Source organism: Suillus clintonianus (assembly GCF_016758775.1).
Source record: "Suillus clintonianus strain FC179 chromosome Unknown DEU56scaffold_12, whole genome shotgun sequence".
Lineage (NCBI taxonomy): Eukaryota > Fungi > Basidiomycota > Agaricomycetes > Boletales > Suillaceae > Suillus > Suillus clintonianus.
In genome coordinates this window covers 566,830-585,950 of record NW_024539236.1, presented here as the reverse complement: position 1 = coordinate 585,950, position 19,121 = coordinate 566,830, and the positions used below count along the sequence as shown (strand labels likewise).

Genomic DNA, 19,121 nt, shown 5'->3' with positions numbered 1-19,121 from the left:
AATACAGACTTGGGCCCATAAATAATAAATTGATCCTGTAAAGCTCACAGATCTGGTCCTTTTTGAAGCTTTTGTCCCGATCCTGGACAATACATTGATTATTGCTATCTTGCTGCCCAATTCTGGGCTTGTCCAGACCTGGCGGTCGCACATGTCAGGCACATCGAAATGAGTCATATGGCACAGGTCGCGCGGCATACCTGTGCCAGACCTATGACAGAGCTCGTACTTATATTTGAGTGACCTCTATATGTAGCACTCACCATTAATTCCTCTGCAAGCCACTATTGAAGATTGACGGACGGATATTCGAATAAATCTCTTTGAAGTGTCCTGGCGGTGCGATTGGGGCTACTCAAAAGGATACAACAAGGTATGCATTGCAGATAAGCACTGTACTGTAGTATACACACTCAAAGTATGCACTGATAGCTATCTAACAAGACTAAAATATTTGTACCGCAGGAGGAAAAAATGTCTTGGAATTAATCAGAGGCAACGAGGGGATCGGGAAAGAAGAGGGCGGCATGTTTGCCAAACTCGGCCCAGATGTCGGCCAATACATTCATAACATCTTGATCCTCCATCAAAGGGACATCACCTGACCGTTCTAACCATTGCTCGATGAATGTACCCTCCAAAGGAATTCGGCAATCCCACTTCGGCCACAAGCCCCTTGGGAATGATGGATATGCCGCGATGAAAGCAAGCCAAAACGCATCGCGTCCCCATGTCCACAGCTGCGTCTGGCAATTCACCTGAGAAACAAGCCACCCTTCAATATCCTTCATAAGCAAGGCCCATTTAGCCTGGTCAGAGTAATCGAAGTGTTGAAGGGGCAGGAATGGGATAAGAATGTCATCCGGGAGCGCAGGAGACTCATCGTGACCGTGGCTGCAGGCCGACTGCGCAATGTAAGTTTTCAGAAGAAATTTCAAAGACTGTAGACTTACGGCGCAGTCTGAGTGCATTGAATCTCCAGTACTGGAACAGAGATCCATCGACGCGGCCTCCACAACTGGCGAGGCAAAGATCCCATACTCCTCTGAAAAGAGACCGCGATCTGAACAGGCTGTTGCACACCAATCATCAGCAAACAGTTCTGATGGTGGACGGCGAGAGCTCACAATATTTCTTTCAATAACCTGCCTTGGGAGTCTCCCTGAAAAGCATATAGTAAGGAGCACAGACTGGAGCGGACCTGTGCTGACATCCTGGTATTGAATATCCGGATAAACGGTCACAATATTTGTGCGTAGTTCAGACTCCATTGGTTGAGGATTGAATAAAGACGACGATGAGCAGGGGACATGAGAGCGTCGGACTTCAAGTTGTTGATTTCAACGGTCAAGAGTCATGTGACCGGCGCTTCGCCATCAAGATTCAAGTCAAGTCAGAATCAAGTGCTTATTGTCCCATCATGAATCCAGCTGATCTTGTGGATGGCGCTGGTATATTTTCCCTAAAATACTCGCAATTTATATGTGTACTGATTTGGTGGCCACAGTTCTGCAATTCTGCGATACTACTCGAAAGCGTGTCCTCTGTACAGCGTGCCCTCGGAAAAATGGTATTTACCGTACAATGGAGCTACGACATACCGAGAAGCACGCTCTACAAGGAATCCATGTTCGTCACACTAGATACTTCACGGAGCGACAGACGAGGAGGAGGCTTTTGCATTCAGTCCAGGGCGAGAAGGGTACCAACTCAGACGTCATTCACATGGAGTCCGGATCACCGCCGCCTGCTGACATCGATTTCTCTTTTGATGCTGATGACTCTTTCATGGATATGGACGACACTTCTAATGTACCGCTTGCTGGTGCGCAGTCTGGTGTACCACCGCCTACAGCACCTGTTACAGTACTGTCAAATGATGTGGACTCTGATGTTAGATTATCAGAGCTCGTGAAAAAGATAATCGGCCATCGCACTTTTGAATTCGAAGGAGGATGTACGGACTTATTCGCCGAACTTCAAGCAACCCTCGCGTCGGGTGAATTACCATTCTCGACTCCACTTTCCCGGTCCTCTGATGAGGAGCACGAACTCTTCGACGACAGTGCTCCCAATTTCGGTGTTGAACTCCCCAGTGAGTAACATCATTGTTCACTTCGTGGGGCCGTGTGTTCAGTAACATCACCAGATGATATCTACGATAAGGCGAGTGCGAACTTCGATACGGTCTCGATGAACAGCCCAACATATCCGTGGCCCTCGAAAGCCGTATGTTTATTGCTGTATCTGCATGACAACTACTTACATCCCTGTCAAGCACTTCCTCACGTCCCTGCTTTTTAGCTCTCCCCGTCTCCCGTTCTCCGAGACCCAGAAGAGAGCTATACTCAATTGGGCTGTAGATCTTGGCGCTCAGAATGTCCCCTCTTTGGGTTCGATGAAGAAGTGCCACACATACCTGGATAATCTAGTCGGCAATCCGACTCAGAAAGTTACATCTCGCTCTGGTGATGTATTTTACATCAACAACATCGCAGAAGCGATTGCAAAGGTGTGTCCAGCCTACACGTCTCCACGCGAGCGCAGAGGTGACATTAAATTTAGGACTATTCGAATCCCTTAACTCGGTTCGCAATGAAGGATTACCCCGAAGATGGTGGCGAGGGCATGTCACAGGTCTTCAACGGGACGAAGATGTTGTTAGATCTTCCGTCACCGCCAGCAATTCGAGTGAACGGAACGATTTATTTTACAGATGAACTACTACAGGATAACTCTGGAGACTACTTCATTCCAGAGCGCTTTTTTTACGCTTCACCTCCCGTGGACTCAGACGACGACGACAACGAACTCCACAAGCATGTGGACACGAAGCTCTTATACTCACTTGGTCGGGCAGTCGAACGAACAGATGTACGTGGTCGTCGCTCATCTATAATGACATATAAGCTAATATACTAACTACTCAAATAACAGGCCGGATTCATCGTTCATGATGAACAAGAGATCATTCCTACGTCCGCGTTTATGCGGTCATTTGAAGACATAGCTGCGACACAGGGTGAACTTGATTGCGGGCTAACAGGTGTGTTATGTGTTTGTTTGTATCAGCGATCGCAGGACTCACATGATAACAGCCTCATCAATGAAATATGCATCACTTTCAGCAAGTCCGATGCGCAAAAAAGCAAGCGGTCGCATGGTATATACAGTCCCTCTCATCGTTTTCATGGACGACGTCTCCGGTAACATATCCAAACAGTGGAATAAACACCACGCAATTTACATGTCGAACGCAAATTTACCACGTGAGATGTTGGAGAAGGAATTTTTTGTGCGCTTCGTCACATCTTCGCCCAATGCCACTCCGATGGAACTAATGCGGGCAATGAAACAGTCGATTTCGTTTGTTGGTTTGTTGATTTGCCTAAATTGAAGTTCTAACATGATCCATAGTGATGCAGCTACATCCGGCATCGGGGGATAATCCCATGCAGGCAGAGGAATGCAGCCACGCAGGCTTAAACTGCAATTATTTCTGTCGGACGTGCGATGCTGGCGGAACGAAAGAATTCAAGGCGTCCGAAGATGGTTACAGTAGCCTGTTCACGGTAAGCATGTATTTGAATCAAACTTTAATGCCTGACGACGTGCCCGTAGTCGGGAAATCTGCGAACACCAGAAGGCACTGCAGCGAACATCCGACAGCAGTTTGAGATGGCTTTGAAGTCTGGTGCAACAGAGAAAATCAAGAACTCAGTATCGACAACAGGTATTCGTGATTCGGCCTCCATCTCCATCATCAACACCCTCGTGGAACTTGGGAAGAAACTTCGAAAACGAGCAGCTGGTACTCAAGCAATGTCCGAAGCTGACGTCACAGCTGCACTGGAGAAAGAATTTGAGGAACTTCTGCGAGGCAACACGATCGACGACACCATCAACCCATTGTTGGGGATGGATGGTCAGTTTTTTTCCATGTTGTTGACCCTCTCGTTAACACTGCTGGTAGGCCTCAATATGCACATGGACACGCCAACAGAAATTTTGCACACAGTGCTACTTGGGGTTGTCAAATATTTTTGGGGACAAACGGTATTTTTACTTGAAAAAGCAAAGCTCATGGACATCTTTCAGACTCGTCTCCATTCTGTTGATACTGACGGACTGAATGCTCCGTGCCTCGGTGCAGACTACATCTGCCATTATAAAGGCAGCCTGATTGGAAAACATTTCAAGAGTTTGGCGCAAGTGATGCCATTTTTAATTTATGACCTCGTACCTTCAACTGTTCTCGATGCATGGACTATCATTGGAGAGCTTATCGTGCTCGTATGGCACACCAACATATTGAATACAGAAGCTTATCTTGTAAGTTCATACACAAATGTAGATTCTAGGTCTCATGCTGACTCGAGTCTTTCAGGCGAAGTTATCTCGAACGATCCAGGACTTCCTTAATGTCACAGCTCAATGTTCGCCCAGCATCATTATCAGCAAACCAAAATTTCATTTTTTAATCCACCTCCCAGCTTACATCCGTCGGTTTGGCCCCGCAATTGTATTTTCGACAGAAAGATATGAGTCATTTAACCATGTTTTTCGTTTGTCGTGCATATACAGCAACCGTCAGGCACCGAGCCGTGACAGCTGCAGAACCTTCGCTCACCAAGACATCATCAAACATGTTGCCACCGGTGGATATTGGTACAACCCTAAGGTAGCAAAATGGGTTCAGGGTGGTCAAGTGGTCATCGAGTACCTGCACGATCACCCAGAGCAAGCCCGACTTCTTGGGTTGTCCAATTTCGTTCAAGTCCCCCCAGTACCTGGTATTTAAGCACATCGTGCCTCACTTTATCCTCACTCATATTATTTGTAGGTTCCGGTGTAGGAACAAGTTCCTGGTTAGGCTTACTTTACCCCTATTTACCTTGCTTGTGTTGGCACTTGGATAGCTTACATAATCATGTTGGTCTTTACCTTTACCCTCACCTGGAGTGACTTTGAATGCAGTTTCCCTTACTCTCTCTCCCTCTCTGAGCTCTGAGCCTGGTCCAGAAACCCTGGGTCTTACACTGTCAACACTCTGACATAGCAGCTAGGCAGCAAGACCCAACACATCAGATTCCTTCAATCTGAATTGTTGTACCCACAACTGGAGCCCACCGCGAGGGTTTCTTGTTTCTAGGCTCTCTATGCTCACCAATCATCACCCTACCATCCCTACTCCAAGCCTTATCCAACCACAGTCACTCATTCATCAGTTTTCAGCATCACCTCCTCCCCCCTCCGCACAGATAAGCGATTTTCCCACGCGTTTTTCGACCGGATCTCTCGCAAACTCAGATTCGGATTCCCCTCGTTCAGGCCGTCATTTTGAGCCCTGGGTCATCCCATTTGGAGCAGAAGTGGTGGAGATATCGGGTTTTTTCGTGTTTTTGAGAGGTTGAGGAGAGATAAGGTTGTTGTGGGAGTACAAAGGCCTGTCTATTCTAGCTCTTTTGGTCGTCCAGCATCCCTCTGTGGCTCTGCCCATCGCCCTAATCCGCTTCCTGAGATGACCAGCCAGTCCCTCACTACTGCCTACCCCTTCCTCCTGCCCCCTCATCGCCCTATACGTGTTCTTCCTATTTCACCAGCCCATTTCGCATCGGAACCCCATCGACCCCAGACCCATTTTGAAGCTCTCGTCAACGCCGACACATCCACCGCATCAGTTTCCCAATTGGTCCGCGCATCCCCTCGCTATCTGCCATTCTCGCAATTTCCGCCCTTTTTCGCTATTTCCCCCATATCTTTCCCAATTCTTCACCAATCGCCATCAACCCAGTATCCATTTTGAAGCCCTCGTCCACGCCGTCACATCCGCCGCATCCGCTTCTCAATATGTCCGCCCCTTCACACGCTATCCGCATTTCTCGTGTTTTCCACCCCCCCTGACCAATTCCTCTATAACTCGCCCATTCCTTCGCCAAACCCAGTAAACCCTATACTCATTTTGAAGCCCTCGCTCGCCCCTATCCATCCAGCTACTCCCCATCGTCATCCGTGCAGCCCTTACTCCGCTTTTTGCCGTTTTATCCTCCGAAGTCCTCCAGTACAGTCCTGGGGGCCAAGTTTTTGCCGTGTTGCCTGACCCTCACTCACTGACGCGGTTCACATGACAACAGTAGTCTGTGAAAACAGGTGTGTGGGGATCATCAGGTCAGTTTTCTCAAGTTCAGTTTAGTTTTGGCTGTATTGTGGAAATGACTGGGGACAGTCATGATTTAAAGGTCCCATGAGATGTAGGAACAAGTTCCTGGTTAGGCTTACTTTACCCCTATTTACCTTGCTTGTGTTGGCACTTGGATAGCTTACATAATCATGTTGGTCTTTACCTTTACCCTCACCTGGAGTGACTTTGAATGCAGTTTCCCTTACTCTCTCTCCCTCTCTGAGCTCTGAGCCTGGTCCAGAAACCCTGGGTCTTACACTGTCAACACTCTGACATAGCAGCTAGGCAGCAAGACCCAACACATCAGATTCCTTCAATCTGAATTGTTGTACCCACACCGGAAAGGCTCGATCGACTGCTGGCGTGAATGGAAAAACAACGAGGAATGATGCGGTGGCCTGGAAGAACACTCGCTGTGCGAAGACCTTGAAGACCACACAGCCTGGCGTTGTTTATTATTGTGGCAAATTGGTTGTGGCGAGCGAGGGTGACGTCGCTCATTTAGATAGCCACGTTATCTTTCGTCAAGGGGCGAATGGGCAGGTGAGTATTTTCCCGACTTTTTGTGACTGTTGATTCATGACATGCTACTAGATGGGCATTGGTCGTATTCGCGAGATTCTCATATCCTCTGAGGACCACGAAACAGTGATTCATGTCGCATTACAGCTCTTTTCGTTTCTGGATACATTACATGCCTCTGTCCACCTCCCACAACTGAGTCTTATGGATGATGAAGTAGTTGTAACAGCATCGGCGAGTCTTTTTTACAAATGTGCAAACCATTCTGACCATTGTCCAACAGGATATCATATGTATTGTTAACCTACAGCATAATTGTATCGACTCACAATGCACGGACACCCTCCAACAACATGTCCATCAAGAACGGATCGAAACATCTCGGACGAAGCCCATTATTCGCCATAAGTCCACTCCGAACTTTCTTCTCAATGCCTACTCTCTTCATAACTACACATACATCCATCTCGTGGTTTCCAAAACGCTTCGTGAAACACCACTAAGAGTTACAAATGTGGCGGAAGTTCGAGCCACAGCTGTACAACATATGAAGGAGAAGAAAGCCTCGAAGAAATCTGGCGACACCCCTCAAGAAGCTGAAAGCACCGTGAATGATGTTCAGGGTTCGTCGGTACCAGTTCCTGCTTTCGATAAACCTTCCGTCAAACCGAGGACCACCAAGGCAAAAGCAAGAGCAAGCAGCTCCAGCACACGGGGCAAGAAGGCTGCGTCATCTCGCACTCATCAACTTGAAGCGCAAAATCCAGCGGTTCAATCTCAGGCTAATGCTGCTGCTTTCAGTCAGCATTGCCAAGGCCACTTTGCGCCGCCAATAGGCTCAGGTTTTTACCCTCCTCCGTCTCAATCCTTCCACCCCTCTCTGACTCCTTCACACCATCCACCACAACAACATGTTCCTCCGCCACAACCATACCTTCCTCCGCAGCAACCATACCTCCCTCTACCACAACCATACCTTCCTCCGCCACAACCATACCATCCTTTGTCGCTACCGCACCTTTCACAACCATACATTCCTCCGTCACAACTGTACCTTCCTCCGCCACAGCCATACCCTCGTCCACTACCAGTGCCACTGCCCCCGCATCTTTACTCGGGCTATCATCCAAGTACACACCCCCCTCCCACCTATGCACAGCCGGGTCCCATGGCATCAGGTTCAAATATTCGCATGGGGCCACATATCCTTCCTGGTGGTCCACCGGCTGGGCCTTGAACAGATTCGAGGCTTGGTTGCCAATAAAAACCATCTGTTCGAGAACACAACGGTCAAGGTAAGGACCTCCACGCAGATTCACCACAATTCGACAAGGACTAGCTCGACGCCGCTGAGAAGAAGAAGGTGACCAAGCTCGTTGGTGAGCTCCGCGAGCTTGCTGCCAAGGGTCAGGCCGGCAGTGACGATGTTACCGCTGAGCAAATACGGGAGAAGATCAACGAGACTCAACAAGCCTTGCTCAGCCTCTTCCAGAAGGTGTATGAGAAGCGGAATGCTGAGAACGCTTCCTCCGAAAGCAGCTCGAAGACCAAGGAGGAGAAGAAGGATTGAGCGCCTTCTTTCGTATTTCACCTGGGCTCTTTCCTCCTGCCACTCAAGTAAGGACCTCCACGCAGATTCACCACAGTTCGACAACACAAGTAAGGTCCTCCACGCAGATTCACCACAGTTCGACAACACAACGGTCAAGGTGAGGACCTCCACGCAGATTCACCACAGTTCCACCAATTGAAATGTTATTTGAAGCTCGTCCAAGAACACTGATCGCAATTGCATGTTTTTTTATCCATCATGTTCCCTATATCTTTCCCTGCTGCCTTTGCACCCTTGATACCACTTGTATACCTAATGCTATTCATAATTCGGTTTGCCTTCTCTGCTGCTCTGTTTTTATCAAGCTTCAAGTCGGATTGAAAGGTTTCATTGTGTGCCCCAAATTTACCGAATTTACGTTAAGTGCAAAGTTTAATGTGATTTGACTTGATTCTTGTTCATCACCGTCAACCTTGGGCAACACCAGGTCTCGTGCATTTCCCTCACCTTTGACATCATGATTTCGCGTTTTCCTGTGCGCTCTCAAGGTTCAAAGACTTCAGCTAATTCACAGGCCCGTAGGTCAGAAAATGACGGTCTGTTGACTCCAGACATCAACTTGCTGCGGTCTCGAGGCAGAAGTGCCAGCAGCTGCAGGAGCCAACGTGGTGGAACACGAGCCCCTTCTGCAAGTGGTTCTCAGGCAATGGGAAACATCGCTCGCGCACGCTCACCACTCGGCGCGTTTCCGGTCGACAGTACATCATTTTCTCACAGCCGGACTGCTGTTGGTGACAGCGTGGCACGTTCTACTGTTCCGTATTCCCACTCATCTGATGGTTCACTTGATGAGGCAATTACTGCTGGCATACGTCGCCGAAGGACAGATTCTGCTGCTGGCCAGGATGACCCAACAATCCTTATGCCCTCGCGCACAAAACGGCTCAAATTGTATGTGAAGAAGATGGCCGAGGAGAACGATGTCTCAGAAAAGAGTCTCTTTGACTTTATTGATGTGAGTTGCTGTATTGCTGGACGAACGCCCATTTGTTGAAACACCTCTAGACCGGAGGAATATATTACATGCTCATTGATCTCAAAGTGTCTATGATGAAGAGTGATACAGGCCGAAAGGCTGCTCTTCTCCTTGATTTGAAAGAGTTGCTAAACTCTAAAGATTTCAAAGTATTTTTTTGCCATCTCCACCCACAAGTCACTAGGTTAATTGTGCTATGCAGTCCGCACTCCAAAATCGTTTGATAGCATGTCTATTGTCACCAAACATTACCGCATATGTGACGGACACACATCCCCACATCATGGTAACCCCCTTCGAGCTATGACGACTCTTTCACGTGAACTGACACTGCAACAGAATTTCATCAAGGACAACAGTGGCGTATTCAAAGTTCCACCATCGCTGTTTGAGGATGTAGAACTGACTGCAATATTGGCGAAAATTGTCAGTGAGCTGCTTTCATCAATTCGCAGTAACATGAAGAGCAAGGTATGCAAATGGTATTTAATTTATCTTAAGAATTGCTAAAATGATTGTTCAGTTACTCGCGTCTATCCGCAAACGCATGAGCATCATGGACACAGCAAAATCACTTGCGCATGGCTCTATCGAGGTTGACTCCGCTCATTGGAACAGGCTTGCATTTTTGGTGCGTTTTTATCCTACAGGCTATACTGTCCAAATTATGCATAACCATGTGTGGTAAGAAACAGCATGGTTATGCATGGTGGACTCTAGTCCTTGATGGGTGAGCCGTTATGCATAATGGATTCCCACCATGCATAACGCTGCCAGTAATGATCCGCCACACCATTTCTCAATTCGTGTACCCACTTTGAGTAGTTCTTAGCCTAATTTAGCCCACCCCCCTTTTTGTACACCCTCGGCGGGACACGCCTTATATCCCCTGGTTCCCCGCACCCCGAATTGGCAGGAGATCGAGATTTTACGTTCGCCGTACCTTTGATGGCCTACCGCACCCCGAATTGGCAGGAGATCGAGATTTTACGTTCGTGTACCTTTGATGGCCTAGTCCTCGTCGATCTCTGCGCATCAGTGGAATCTCAATTCAGCTCTAGGTATCGGTATTGCCTGAGTGTTAAGACTGGCTGCTCTCGTGCCTGGATATGCAAATATTCACGCTATGTCCCGTCTGCCTTGCAAATATCAATAAGACTGGTTGCTCTTTTGCCTGATCACGCAAAATTTCATGCTTATGTCTTGTCTGCCTTGAAATCTGCCTTTCATCTCACAAATCGCGAAGTCTCAACAAGAAATATGCTCGTATTCTCAATATTCAACAACACAAGACACATAAACATCACTTGACAACTCAGTATTATCGACGGAACACAAAACATAGTGTAGTATCACATAGCCTTTCTCCTCCTAGAAATTGAGTTAGTGTTCGCGCTTGCAAATAATAAACACTCGAAATCACAAACCTCTTTTGAGAATGGCCACCTATGCTATCAGCCTGTGCCAAACGTGTCGTCTGCTGGCGCACGCGCTTTGTCTTCCTAACAGCAGGAGCAACTACGTCATCGGCTTGCACAGCGGAGCCCGATGCACTACCAACATCAGAAGGGAGGAGCGCCGGCTGTTCTGAAACCTGGGCAACCTCAACAGTGGAGGGCGCAAGAGCAGAATCCAAGTCCCCAGCACAGCCGGAACCGCTAGCAGAGGATACTACTGGTGGCGCCAAAACCTGAGCTGTTCCAGCGGCTGGAACCACTGGAGGATCAGGCGGGTATGCAGAAGAACTGAAGTTATACTTTTCCGTTGATACCGGCAAGGGGGCAAAAGACGGTAATGGGGTAGCAATAGCGGATGTAGTGCGGAAGCGAAGGCGAGGGGGTGTCATGAGGGCAGATGCGGATGTACTGTACGTCTGTTTCCTCCATGAGGTAATGGGAGTTTCCGGCATTGGACTAGATGATGGCATTGGACTGGATGAAAAAGTAAGATCTGGCAATGAGTCTCCCATAGTGGACGCTGGGGTGGTTGCGCCGGATGATAAGGAGTGGGCAGGCAAAATGAAATCGAAGTTAGATGCCGGGGTTCTGGGTACACTGGCGTCATAGGGATCAAAAGACATGGAGGTGTCGGTGGTAAAGCCAGTGGGTATTTGATTGTCAAAGGTAAGGCCGGCGCTTGTGTCTCCCATAGTGTGTGCTGGTGTATTTTCGCTGGATGACAAGGAGCGGGCAGGTAAGGTGAAATCGTAGTTAGATGCTGATGTGCTGGTGAAGCAGGCGTCATATGGATTGAGGGACATGGAGATGTCAGTGCCGAAGTCGGTGGACATTTCGTTGTCAACGGTAAGGCCGAGGGGGTTGCTGAAAGGCAGAAGCCCCTGCATCTGAGACGAGTCGACACCTCGCAGGGTGTCCGAGAGTGTGAGGGGGGCATGCAGGGCAGTTCCATATGATGCTGGAGTCACAGTCGATGACGCACCCTCCAGTGACCCAGATCCTTCACCCAGGGGGTTGCTGAAAGGCATAAGTCCCTGCATCTGAGACGAGTCGACACCTCGCAGGGTGTCCGAGAGTGTAAGGGGGGCATGCAGGGCAGTTCCATGTGATGCTGGAGTCACGGTTGATGATGCACCCTCCAGTGACCCAGATCCTTCACCCGAGGGAGATGAAATCGTGGGTGGTAGACCGTTCGCGATTGAAGTCGTGGGTGATAGACTGTTTGCGAGTGGGGCGACAACGTCAATGGCACGAGACTTTCTGACATGCTCGGCTATTGAATCCAATGAGTATGCGTGACCGACCATCAAATGGGAACATTACTCACGAAACAGTGTTCCAACAAATTCCAAGTATGGATTGAGATGCTTCTCAACGAATTTTGGGGTGGCTTGCTTCCAATTGTGTCCATCCCCATTCACTCCTGTATGGTAACTAAGAAGTCTTGAGCATTCTGAAAATGAGCGAGCGAATATGAGACGCACCTCATCGCATTTAGTTGGCCACCAAGATGAGGGTCAGGCCCAGCACCCATAACAGTCCATTCCCACCCTGTCATGTCCTTGATGACTTGCAAGAACTGCGCAATGGGAGCAGTACACTCCTGGAGAGCGCTAATAATGTATAAGCAATGGGAAAATGGTGTGCGGGCAAAAGCCGAAACTTACGTTGCATACTGTTTATTGGTAGGTGCAGATTTTTCATTTTGCACATTAAATGCGACTTTCGCTTTGTGCTCTTCTCGGACCTTCTCCTCACACAAAGCTTGGACTTCTGGCGGTGCGGCTTTGTATGCTTCGCGTGTAAGTTTTCGAATAGCTGACAATTTTTCCTGTTTAGTCACGAGCTCGCCGGACTTAATGGTGTCTTGAACCCGCTCTTTTACTTCCTCCTTATAGGCAATGGTCGAAAAGATCTCGGCAGGGGTATGAACCCGAGTTCCTTTGGCTTTATTGGTTAACGTTTTCTGGATGACTTTAGTCATCGCGTTCACAGCTGAACGGCCACTTCGTTGGGACCTATAGTTGAACCAGGTTCGTATTTGCTGTTTTAAGCATATCAGTATGTACATCATCGGTGAGGGCATCATGAGGGCAGTGCTTACCTGTCTCCGCTTCTGAACTGCTGCCTTCAGAACTTTAGTTTCCTCGTCTGTACGGGGATCACTGGCAGGAGTATTTTTAAATACTACATCCTCTTCAGGCCATCTTTTGAACCATTCAAGGTATATTGGATCCCAGTACTGGGAAACCTTTGCCTGTAGCTGCACTAACAGAAACCCGCTATAGTACGTCTCAAGGAAGTCTTTTTGTTCAGGTGTGGTCCAGACTGTTCCTGCCATCCTATCTGAGCTGAATTAATGATCACTCGATGAGACACAATTGTCACCGCTTGCCTTGGTGAGGTACGCGTTTTTTTGAATAACGCGATTTTAGGTTTTGTGCGGTCCTAGTATTACCGCAGGCCAAGCCTGAAAATTTAATGCTGACCACACATCTTCAACCAATCAGCAAGTGTATTTGCTGATCGGAGTTGAAATCGCCTGGTAACTGCTGCCGTCTGCTATTTTTTTACTCACACTCCCACCTCATTTTGAATGCAGAGCCCAAGGAACGATAATACGGCTTACCGTCGTTTTCCACCCCCATTAACATTCACCGTAAATGAGCTGGCTGCAGCATTGGGGTTGATTAGGGATCAAAGCGGTAAATTTTATTTTCAACCATTCATCTGATGGCTCATTAGACCTTTTGCTGCAGACCAGGGATATGATGATGGTGACCCCCCAGCATTCACATTGCGTGAGCTGGGAGGAGCATTGACGTTAATCAGTGACCAAAATGGTATGTTCAACATTTCAATTAATCTGAATCTCGGCTCATCACACTCACTCCTCATCAATAGCCATATTTGCTGCACACGATGGACATGATTCAGAGGAGCTGCCGAGTCCACAGACTGAATATGGAGCATGCGCGGCATGCGTTTTCCGGGCACACCGCCACAATTGCTATGCTTGTGGTATAGCAATCACTTCGAGCCGCGTTGCAACAGGCCTCTCCAAGTCGGAAACCACCGGTAAGTTTTCATAGTGCTACCCTGGAGTTTACTGTTTAATATGTTCACTATACCAGTCACTGGCACCACGAATCCCACCGCTACCACATCTGCAACAGAAAGTGAAGCTGCGCAGGAGAGAGGGGGCGACTTTTGTGATGTAGTAGTTGTGCGATGTTCCTGTAGGGACTGATACATAGATTTCAATCGCATTTTTTACATATATATGTTGAGAGAATTGTGAATGTCAAGCTCTTGGGGAGATGGATTACTAGGTCGCATCAACAGCCGTCCCAAAGTCATTGTACAATATGCTTTCATTGAAATTCACGTCTATTGGGTCGCGAGTCTATAACATAGTGATATCGGGAGATTTCTGATACGGTAGCTCATTTTACCTGTCCTGCGCTAGTCAGAATGCATAATATATAAATCAGACTGTTGAAACTATTGTATTTACAGCTGCAATGAAACTTATGTGCTATGATTTAATGTGTCCCGAAGTGGTGGCTGAGGCATTACATGAAATCTAACTCGAGTGCGGAAGCTTACCTACGCCTTTTCACACATTCCAGTTGACTGACGCCTTGCATGACTCGGAAACGCAAGTACAACACAACTGAGCAGTCCCATCAAGCTCGTTTAAAATCCAAGAAAAAACACTACGCCAGGCAAGTCAAGTAATGTGGTTCATTCTTTGCGCGTGCACTACTGAACTCACAATCAACAGGAATCGGCAGCAAGAACATGTCAAATCCCGCACTCGCTGGCGTCGCCGGGGTGGAGCTTCAGATGTGAGTCAAACATTTTGGTTGATTTGTCAAATTTTAATGCACACTGTTTGTAGGAGACACTCGCACTCCTTAATCATCTGGACGATATCTGGTTCAATGCTGGTTATGAACCAGGTTCCAATCTGTATCAACGATTGGAGTCTGAAGAATTGAATGCTGTCTGTGCTGCTGATCGTGAAGGATGGGATTCACTGAAGCCAGAATACGAGAACGACGTTCGCGAGGTACGCAAACTCTTGGAGCAAGCACATGGGTTATCCACGTCAGCCGGAAGCTTAGAGGGTCCTTATACCGAGCAACTACGAGTGGGGGTATGTTCGGTGACTCGCATCTTACAATTTCGCATCCAGGCATTGTTACAGCGGCCCCATCATTTTCTCATCATCATGCTTCTCCGACCTATTCTTGTTATCTTTGACTGCTTATCAACATGCACTGCATGAACATTCTAGATACTTCCGTCTATTCTTGTTATCTTTGACTGCTTATCAACATGCACTGCATGAACATTCCAGATAGTTCCATGATGTTCTTCTTGACTCCTTTCACTTCCATAGTCGGCCTGGTCCGTGCCTCCTTTGTCCATTATAAATACCGCAGTAGTCACGCTTGTATTCTCTAACTTGAATCTACTTGGTTCTCTCTGATACTTGATCATCTTCTGAGGAAGATACCTGATTCCGATCTAGCTCTTATAGAGACTAGCCTATACTCGAACTTCACTTAGAGGGAGAGCCCCTCAAGTGTCTGAACCGAACGTCGTAACACGAAGAACTCCTTTATTGGATTAGTTACGCAAGAACTATCCAAGTCGTAACAAAAGATTCAAGTTACTCTGAACCCCTCTATCACCGAGGGACCCACTCACCCTGAAACCCTGAACCCAGAATAGAAAGACAAGACGTCTTCCCAGAAGCTAAGCTCGGCTAAGGCAAGACACGCCGCCGGAAGAATTCTAGGAGGAGACCCATACCCCAGAACAGAAAGAACTCCCGCTCAGACTCCTCAGAACCCGTTCTCATCCCTATTAGCAGGACCATCCGCTATAACCAGAGGGGTCATTGCATCACCAATAGGATATAGTTCGTTTGAGGAAGGATCTATCCCAGAACCAAGAACCGTCGCAGCAGGAACACCCCCAAAACCCACCCGTTGATAAAGACGAAGAAATCCCTGACGCTCCACCGCTTGAACCTTGACGACGAGGAAGAAGAAGACTACGACGAAGAACCCGAAGAACCAGAAGAACCCGAACCTCAAGTATCCACTATGGCAGGAAGAGGAGACAAACCCATTGAACGGAAAATTGGATACCCACCTGACTTTTCCGGAGACAGAGAGAAATTTTCCCAATGGCTGCTGCCTAGTTGACTCATACATCGAAATCAATGATGAAATCTACGACACCGACAAGCGAAAAATCATCTTCGCTCTTTCATTCATGAAAGAAGGAGCAGCAGCTCTCTGGATGGAAGATTTCATCACCTTTACCAGAGAAGAAAACCCAACCTCGTTAACCGGAGCAAAGAACGGTTTTCGGAACATGGGCGAATTTCACTACCAAGATGAAAGAAAGCTTTTCCCCGATTGACTCTGTAGGAACAGCCCTCCACAAACTCCGCAACCTAAAGCAGAAAGACGATTTAAGCGAATACATCGCCAGCTTCAAGCAGCTCGCCTCAAAAGCTGGAATCAATAACTTCGCCGCCGTAAAAGACTATTTCTTCGCCGGTCTAAACCACCAAATCGTAACGAAGTTATGTAACTCCGGAGAAGTTCCTGAAGATGCAGAAAAACTTTTTAGGAAAGTTATCAACATCGAAAACGCCTACCAACTCCTCCGTTCACACAACTCTCATCACTCGAATCACCACAGCAAGAAGAGGAACGACAATCGAAGACCCACTCGCTTCTCAGGCACCCCTAGGGACGAGAACGCGATGGACGTAGACCGCCTAACCGAAGATGAGAAACGAGAATACATGAGGCAAGGAAAATGCTTCAAATGCGGAAAGGTCGGACATCGTGCGAACGACCGCACATTCCATCCTAGAGATTCTGGAGATGACCGAAAGAAGGGAAAAGGAAAGCAACCGGTAAGACGCGAAGCGTCTGATGATGAAGAATCTTCCAGCAAGATCGAGGAAGAAGAAGACGATGAATCCGTCAAAAGGATGGAACTTGGATTTTTAACCTCGGAGCCTGCCGCAATGTCAGATACTCCATATATCGATGTACGTATAGCCAAGAATGTAGGAAAGACTAAAGAATTCAGGGTCCCGGCGACCATCTTCTCCTCCGTACATCCCGATAAAGCATTGCACACAACCGCCGTAGTAGACTGTGGCGCAGGGGCAACATTCATCAACTGGATGTTTGTCCGGAAACATGGAATCAAGATTCATAAGTTCAAAAAACCCTTCTCTATCCGAAACGCCGATGGACAACTCTCGAAGAAGCAATGTACTCATTACTGTCACCTAGCCATAAAAATCGACAAACGCCTCATGATCGGAAAGTTCAACGTAATGACCATGGGAGAAAGAGATATGATTCTCCTTGGTAAACCCTGGCTATCGGCCATGAATCCCGACATCGATTGGGTAAAAGACACCCTCAAACTCCCAGCAACTCCACATTCTCGAAAGCTGGAACAAGAATACCGAGAAATGTGGAAGACTCCCACTCCCCTTCCTCAATACGACACCAAGGATGATGTCTGGGACGATGTTCCCACTGAAACCTTAGTTCGCCCGAAAAGTGGATGATATCTCCACTTATCCGATCAACGATGATGAAGTGCTTGTCGAATACTCTCCTGATGGATCAACGGTCAGAATCATCGAAAACCTTTCCCTCGATACTCCCCTCACCCGAGATGGAACATCCGCAATTGAGCTTAGACGAGCAATTTCGACGCAACCGCTAAGGAACCAATGGATATTTTCAAGGAAAACTACCGGAGAAGAATACCTGAAGACCAGCAACAAGGCTCAAGAATTTGCCCTAAAAGATGCGCAAGAAAAGAAGAAAAAGACCTTCGAAGAACTCGTTCCATCCTATCTCCACGACTTCGCCGATATCTTCGCTAAAGACGGGTTAAACAAGTTACCGCCCTCGAGGCCAGGAGTGGATCATAGAATCGAAACCAAACCTGGTTATGTCCCTAAATCAGCGAAAAACCTACCCCCTATCCCAGAAAGAAACCCAAGCTGTGAAAGCTTTCTTAGACGAACATCTTTCGAAAGATTTTATCCAACCATCGAAATCCCCTCAAGCTAGTGGCTTCTTTTTTGTTGGAAAAAAGGATGGCTCTCTTCGCCCCTGTCAAGACTATCGTTACATCAATGAATGGACGATAAAGAACGCATACCCTCTTCCCTTAATTCCTCCATTAATCGCGAAACTGCAAGACGCCAACTATTTCACGAAAATGGATGTTAGATCGGGCTACAACAACATCCTGATTCATCCCGATGATCGCTGGAAGGCCGCCTTCACAACCTCGTTTGGGCTCTTTGAGCCGAAAGTCATGTTCTTCGGTCTTTGCAATTCACCAGCCACGTTTCAAGCATACATGAATCAGACATTCAGAAAAGAGATAGACGAAGGATGGATGATAGTCTACATGGACGACATCTTGATCTTTTCAAAAACTCTCGAAGAACACCAGGACAGAACCCGCCGTATTCTCAAAATCATTCGAAGAGAAACTCTTTTCCTGAAACCAGAAAAGTGCACTTTCGACGCTCAAGAGGTGGACTATTTAGGGATGATTATCAGACCAGGACAAATTGCGATGGACCCTGCCAAACTTTCGGGTATCAGCGATTGGCAAATTCCCATCCTCAGTAAAAGAAGTCCGATCATTCCTCGGATTCTGTAACTTCTATCGTCATTTCATATCCCACTACTCCGACCTCGCACGACCCTTGATCGATCTAACAAAGAAAGATGCGATTTTCATGTGGTCAGAAGCCTGTGAAGATTCCTTCCAGAAACTGAAGAAATGTTTCCTTTCTGAACCTGTTCTCCGAAACCCCGACCCTTCGCGACAATTCGCTCTTGCCACCGATGCCTCCCTTGTTGCTACAGGAGCCGTTCTTTTGCAAACAGACGAGAATGGTGCTTATCATCCTTGCGGATATCTATCCCAATCCTTTAACCCAGCAGAACGAAACTATCAGATCTATGATCGGGAACTCCTCGCAATCATCCGAGCCCTGAAAGCTTGGCGCCACTATCTTGAAGGGAACCCACACCCTGTAGTAGTTTTCACCGATCACAAGAATCTTCTCTATTTTCGATCAGCACAGAACCTGACGCGTCGGCAGGCACGATGGCAGCTGACCCTCAATGAAGTTCGATCTAGAACTACATCATGTTGCAGGAAGCAAACTCGCCGCCCCTGATGCTCTCTCACGACGACCGGATCATTCTGCAGGCCAAACTGATAACACCAATATCACCCTCCTCCCTGATGAATTATTTGGACGACTCATTGATATCGACCTTGCCGCAG

At 47.6% G+C, this 19,121-nt stretch overlaps 8 protein-coding genes across 8 annotated transcripts; 6 read left to right on the top strand and 2 right to left on the bottom strand.

Moving 5' to 3' along the window:
• Nucleotides 1-485: 485 nt before the first annotated feature.
• DEU56DRAFT_730095 (uncharacterized protein) lies at nt 486-1,271 on the bottom strand (the record flags this gene model as incomplete). The annotated part of the gene is made up of 3 exons (XM_041348143.1): nt 486-905; nt 954-1,063; nt 1,115-1,271. 3 exons carry the CDS (start codon nt 1,269-1,271, stop codon nt 486-488), a joined length of 687 nt encoding a protein of 228 aa, XP_041212309.1.
• Nucleotides 1,272-1,794: 523 nt separating this feature from the next.
• Nucleotides 1,795-2,922, top strand: DEU56DRAFT_729905 (uncharacterized protein; the record flags this gene model as incomplete). The annotated part of the gene is made up of 4 exons (XM_041348131.1): nt 1,795-2,099; nt 2,172-2,229; nt 2,279-2,512; nt 2,566-2,922. 4 exons carry the CDS (start codon nt 1,795-1,797, stop codon nt 2,920-2,922), a joined length of 954 nt encoding a protein of 317 aa, XP_041212308.1.
• Nucleotides 2,923-3,160: 238 nt separating this feature from the next.
• DEU56DRAFT_729781 (uncharacterized protein) lies at nt 3,161-4,422 on the top strand (the record flags this gene model as incomplete). The annotated part of the gene is made up of 4 exons (XM_041348119.1): nt 3,161-3,374; nt 3,418-3,572; nt 3,622-3,925; nt 3,974-4,422. The coding sequence occupies 4 exons, from the start codon at nt 3,161-3,163 to the stop codon at nt 4,420-4,422; spliced, it is 1,122 nt and encodes a 373-aa protein (XP_041212307.1).
• A 31-nt stretch (nt 4,423-4,453) lies between these two features.
• Nucleotides 4,454-4,696, top strand: DEU56DRAFT_689565 (uncharacterized protein; the record flags this gene model as incomplete). The annotated part of the gene is made up of 1 exon (XM_041347096.1): nt 4,454-4,696. A coding segment is annotated over one exon (243 nt), but the record flags the coding sequence as incomplete, so codon positions are not given.
• A 2,290-nt stretch (nt 4,697-6,986) lies between these two features.
• On the top strand, nt 6,987-7,265 carry DEU56DRAFT_690332 (uncharacterized protein; the record flags this gene model as incomplete). The annotated part of the gene is made up of 1 exon (XM_041347116.1): nt 6,987-7,265. A coding segment is annotated over one exon (279 nt), but the record flags the coding sequence as incomplete, so codon positions are not given.
• Nucleotides 7,266-8,961: 1,696 nt separating this feature from the next.
• DEU56DRAFT_909254 (uncharacterized protein) lies at nt 8,962-10,025 on the top strand (the record flags this gene model as incomplete). Its single annotated transcript, XM_041357091.1, has 6 exons — nt 8,962-9,270; nt 9,321-9,440; nt 9,494-9,577; nt 9,631-9,762; nt 9,815-9,922; nt 9,981-10,025. The coding sequence occupies 6 exons, from the start codon at nt 8,962-8,964 to the stop codon at nt 10,023-10,025; spliced, it is 798 nt and encodes a 265-aa protein (XP_041212304.1).
• Nucleotides 10,026-10,643: 618 nt separating this feature from the next.
• DEU56DRAFT_909253 (uncharacterized protein) lies at nt 10,644-13,089 on the bottom strand (the record flags this gene model as incomplete). Its single annotated transcript, XM_041357090.1, has 6 exons — nt 10,644-10,662; nt 10,719-12,021; nt 12,076-12,182; nt 12,233-12,361; nt 12,416-12,792; nt 12,853-13,089. 6 exons carry the CDS (start codon nt 13,087-13,089, stop codon nt 10,644-10,646), a joined length of 2,172 nt encoding a protein of 723 aa, XP_041212303.1.
• Nucleotides 13,090-13,175: 86 nt separating this feature from the next.
• On the top strand, nt 13,176-15,970 carry DEU56DRAFT_978184 (uncharacterized protein; the record flags this gene model as incomplete). The annotated part of the gene is made up of 7 exons (XM_041359680.1): nt 13,176-13,453; nt 13,508-13,591; nt 13,653-13,826; nt 13,883-13,974; nt 14,546-14,599; nt 14,653-14,910; nt 15,761-15,970. Exons 1-7 carry the CDS (start codon nt 13,345-13,347, stop codon nt 15,968-15,970), a joined length of 981 nt encoding a protein of 326 aa, XP_041212302.1. The 5' UTR covers nt 13,176-13,344.
• Nucleotides 15,971-19,121: the final 3,151 nt, after the last annotated feature.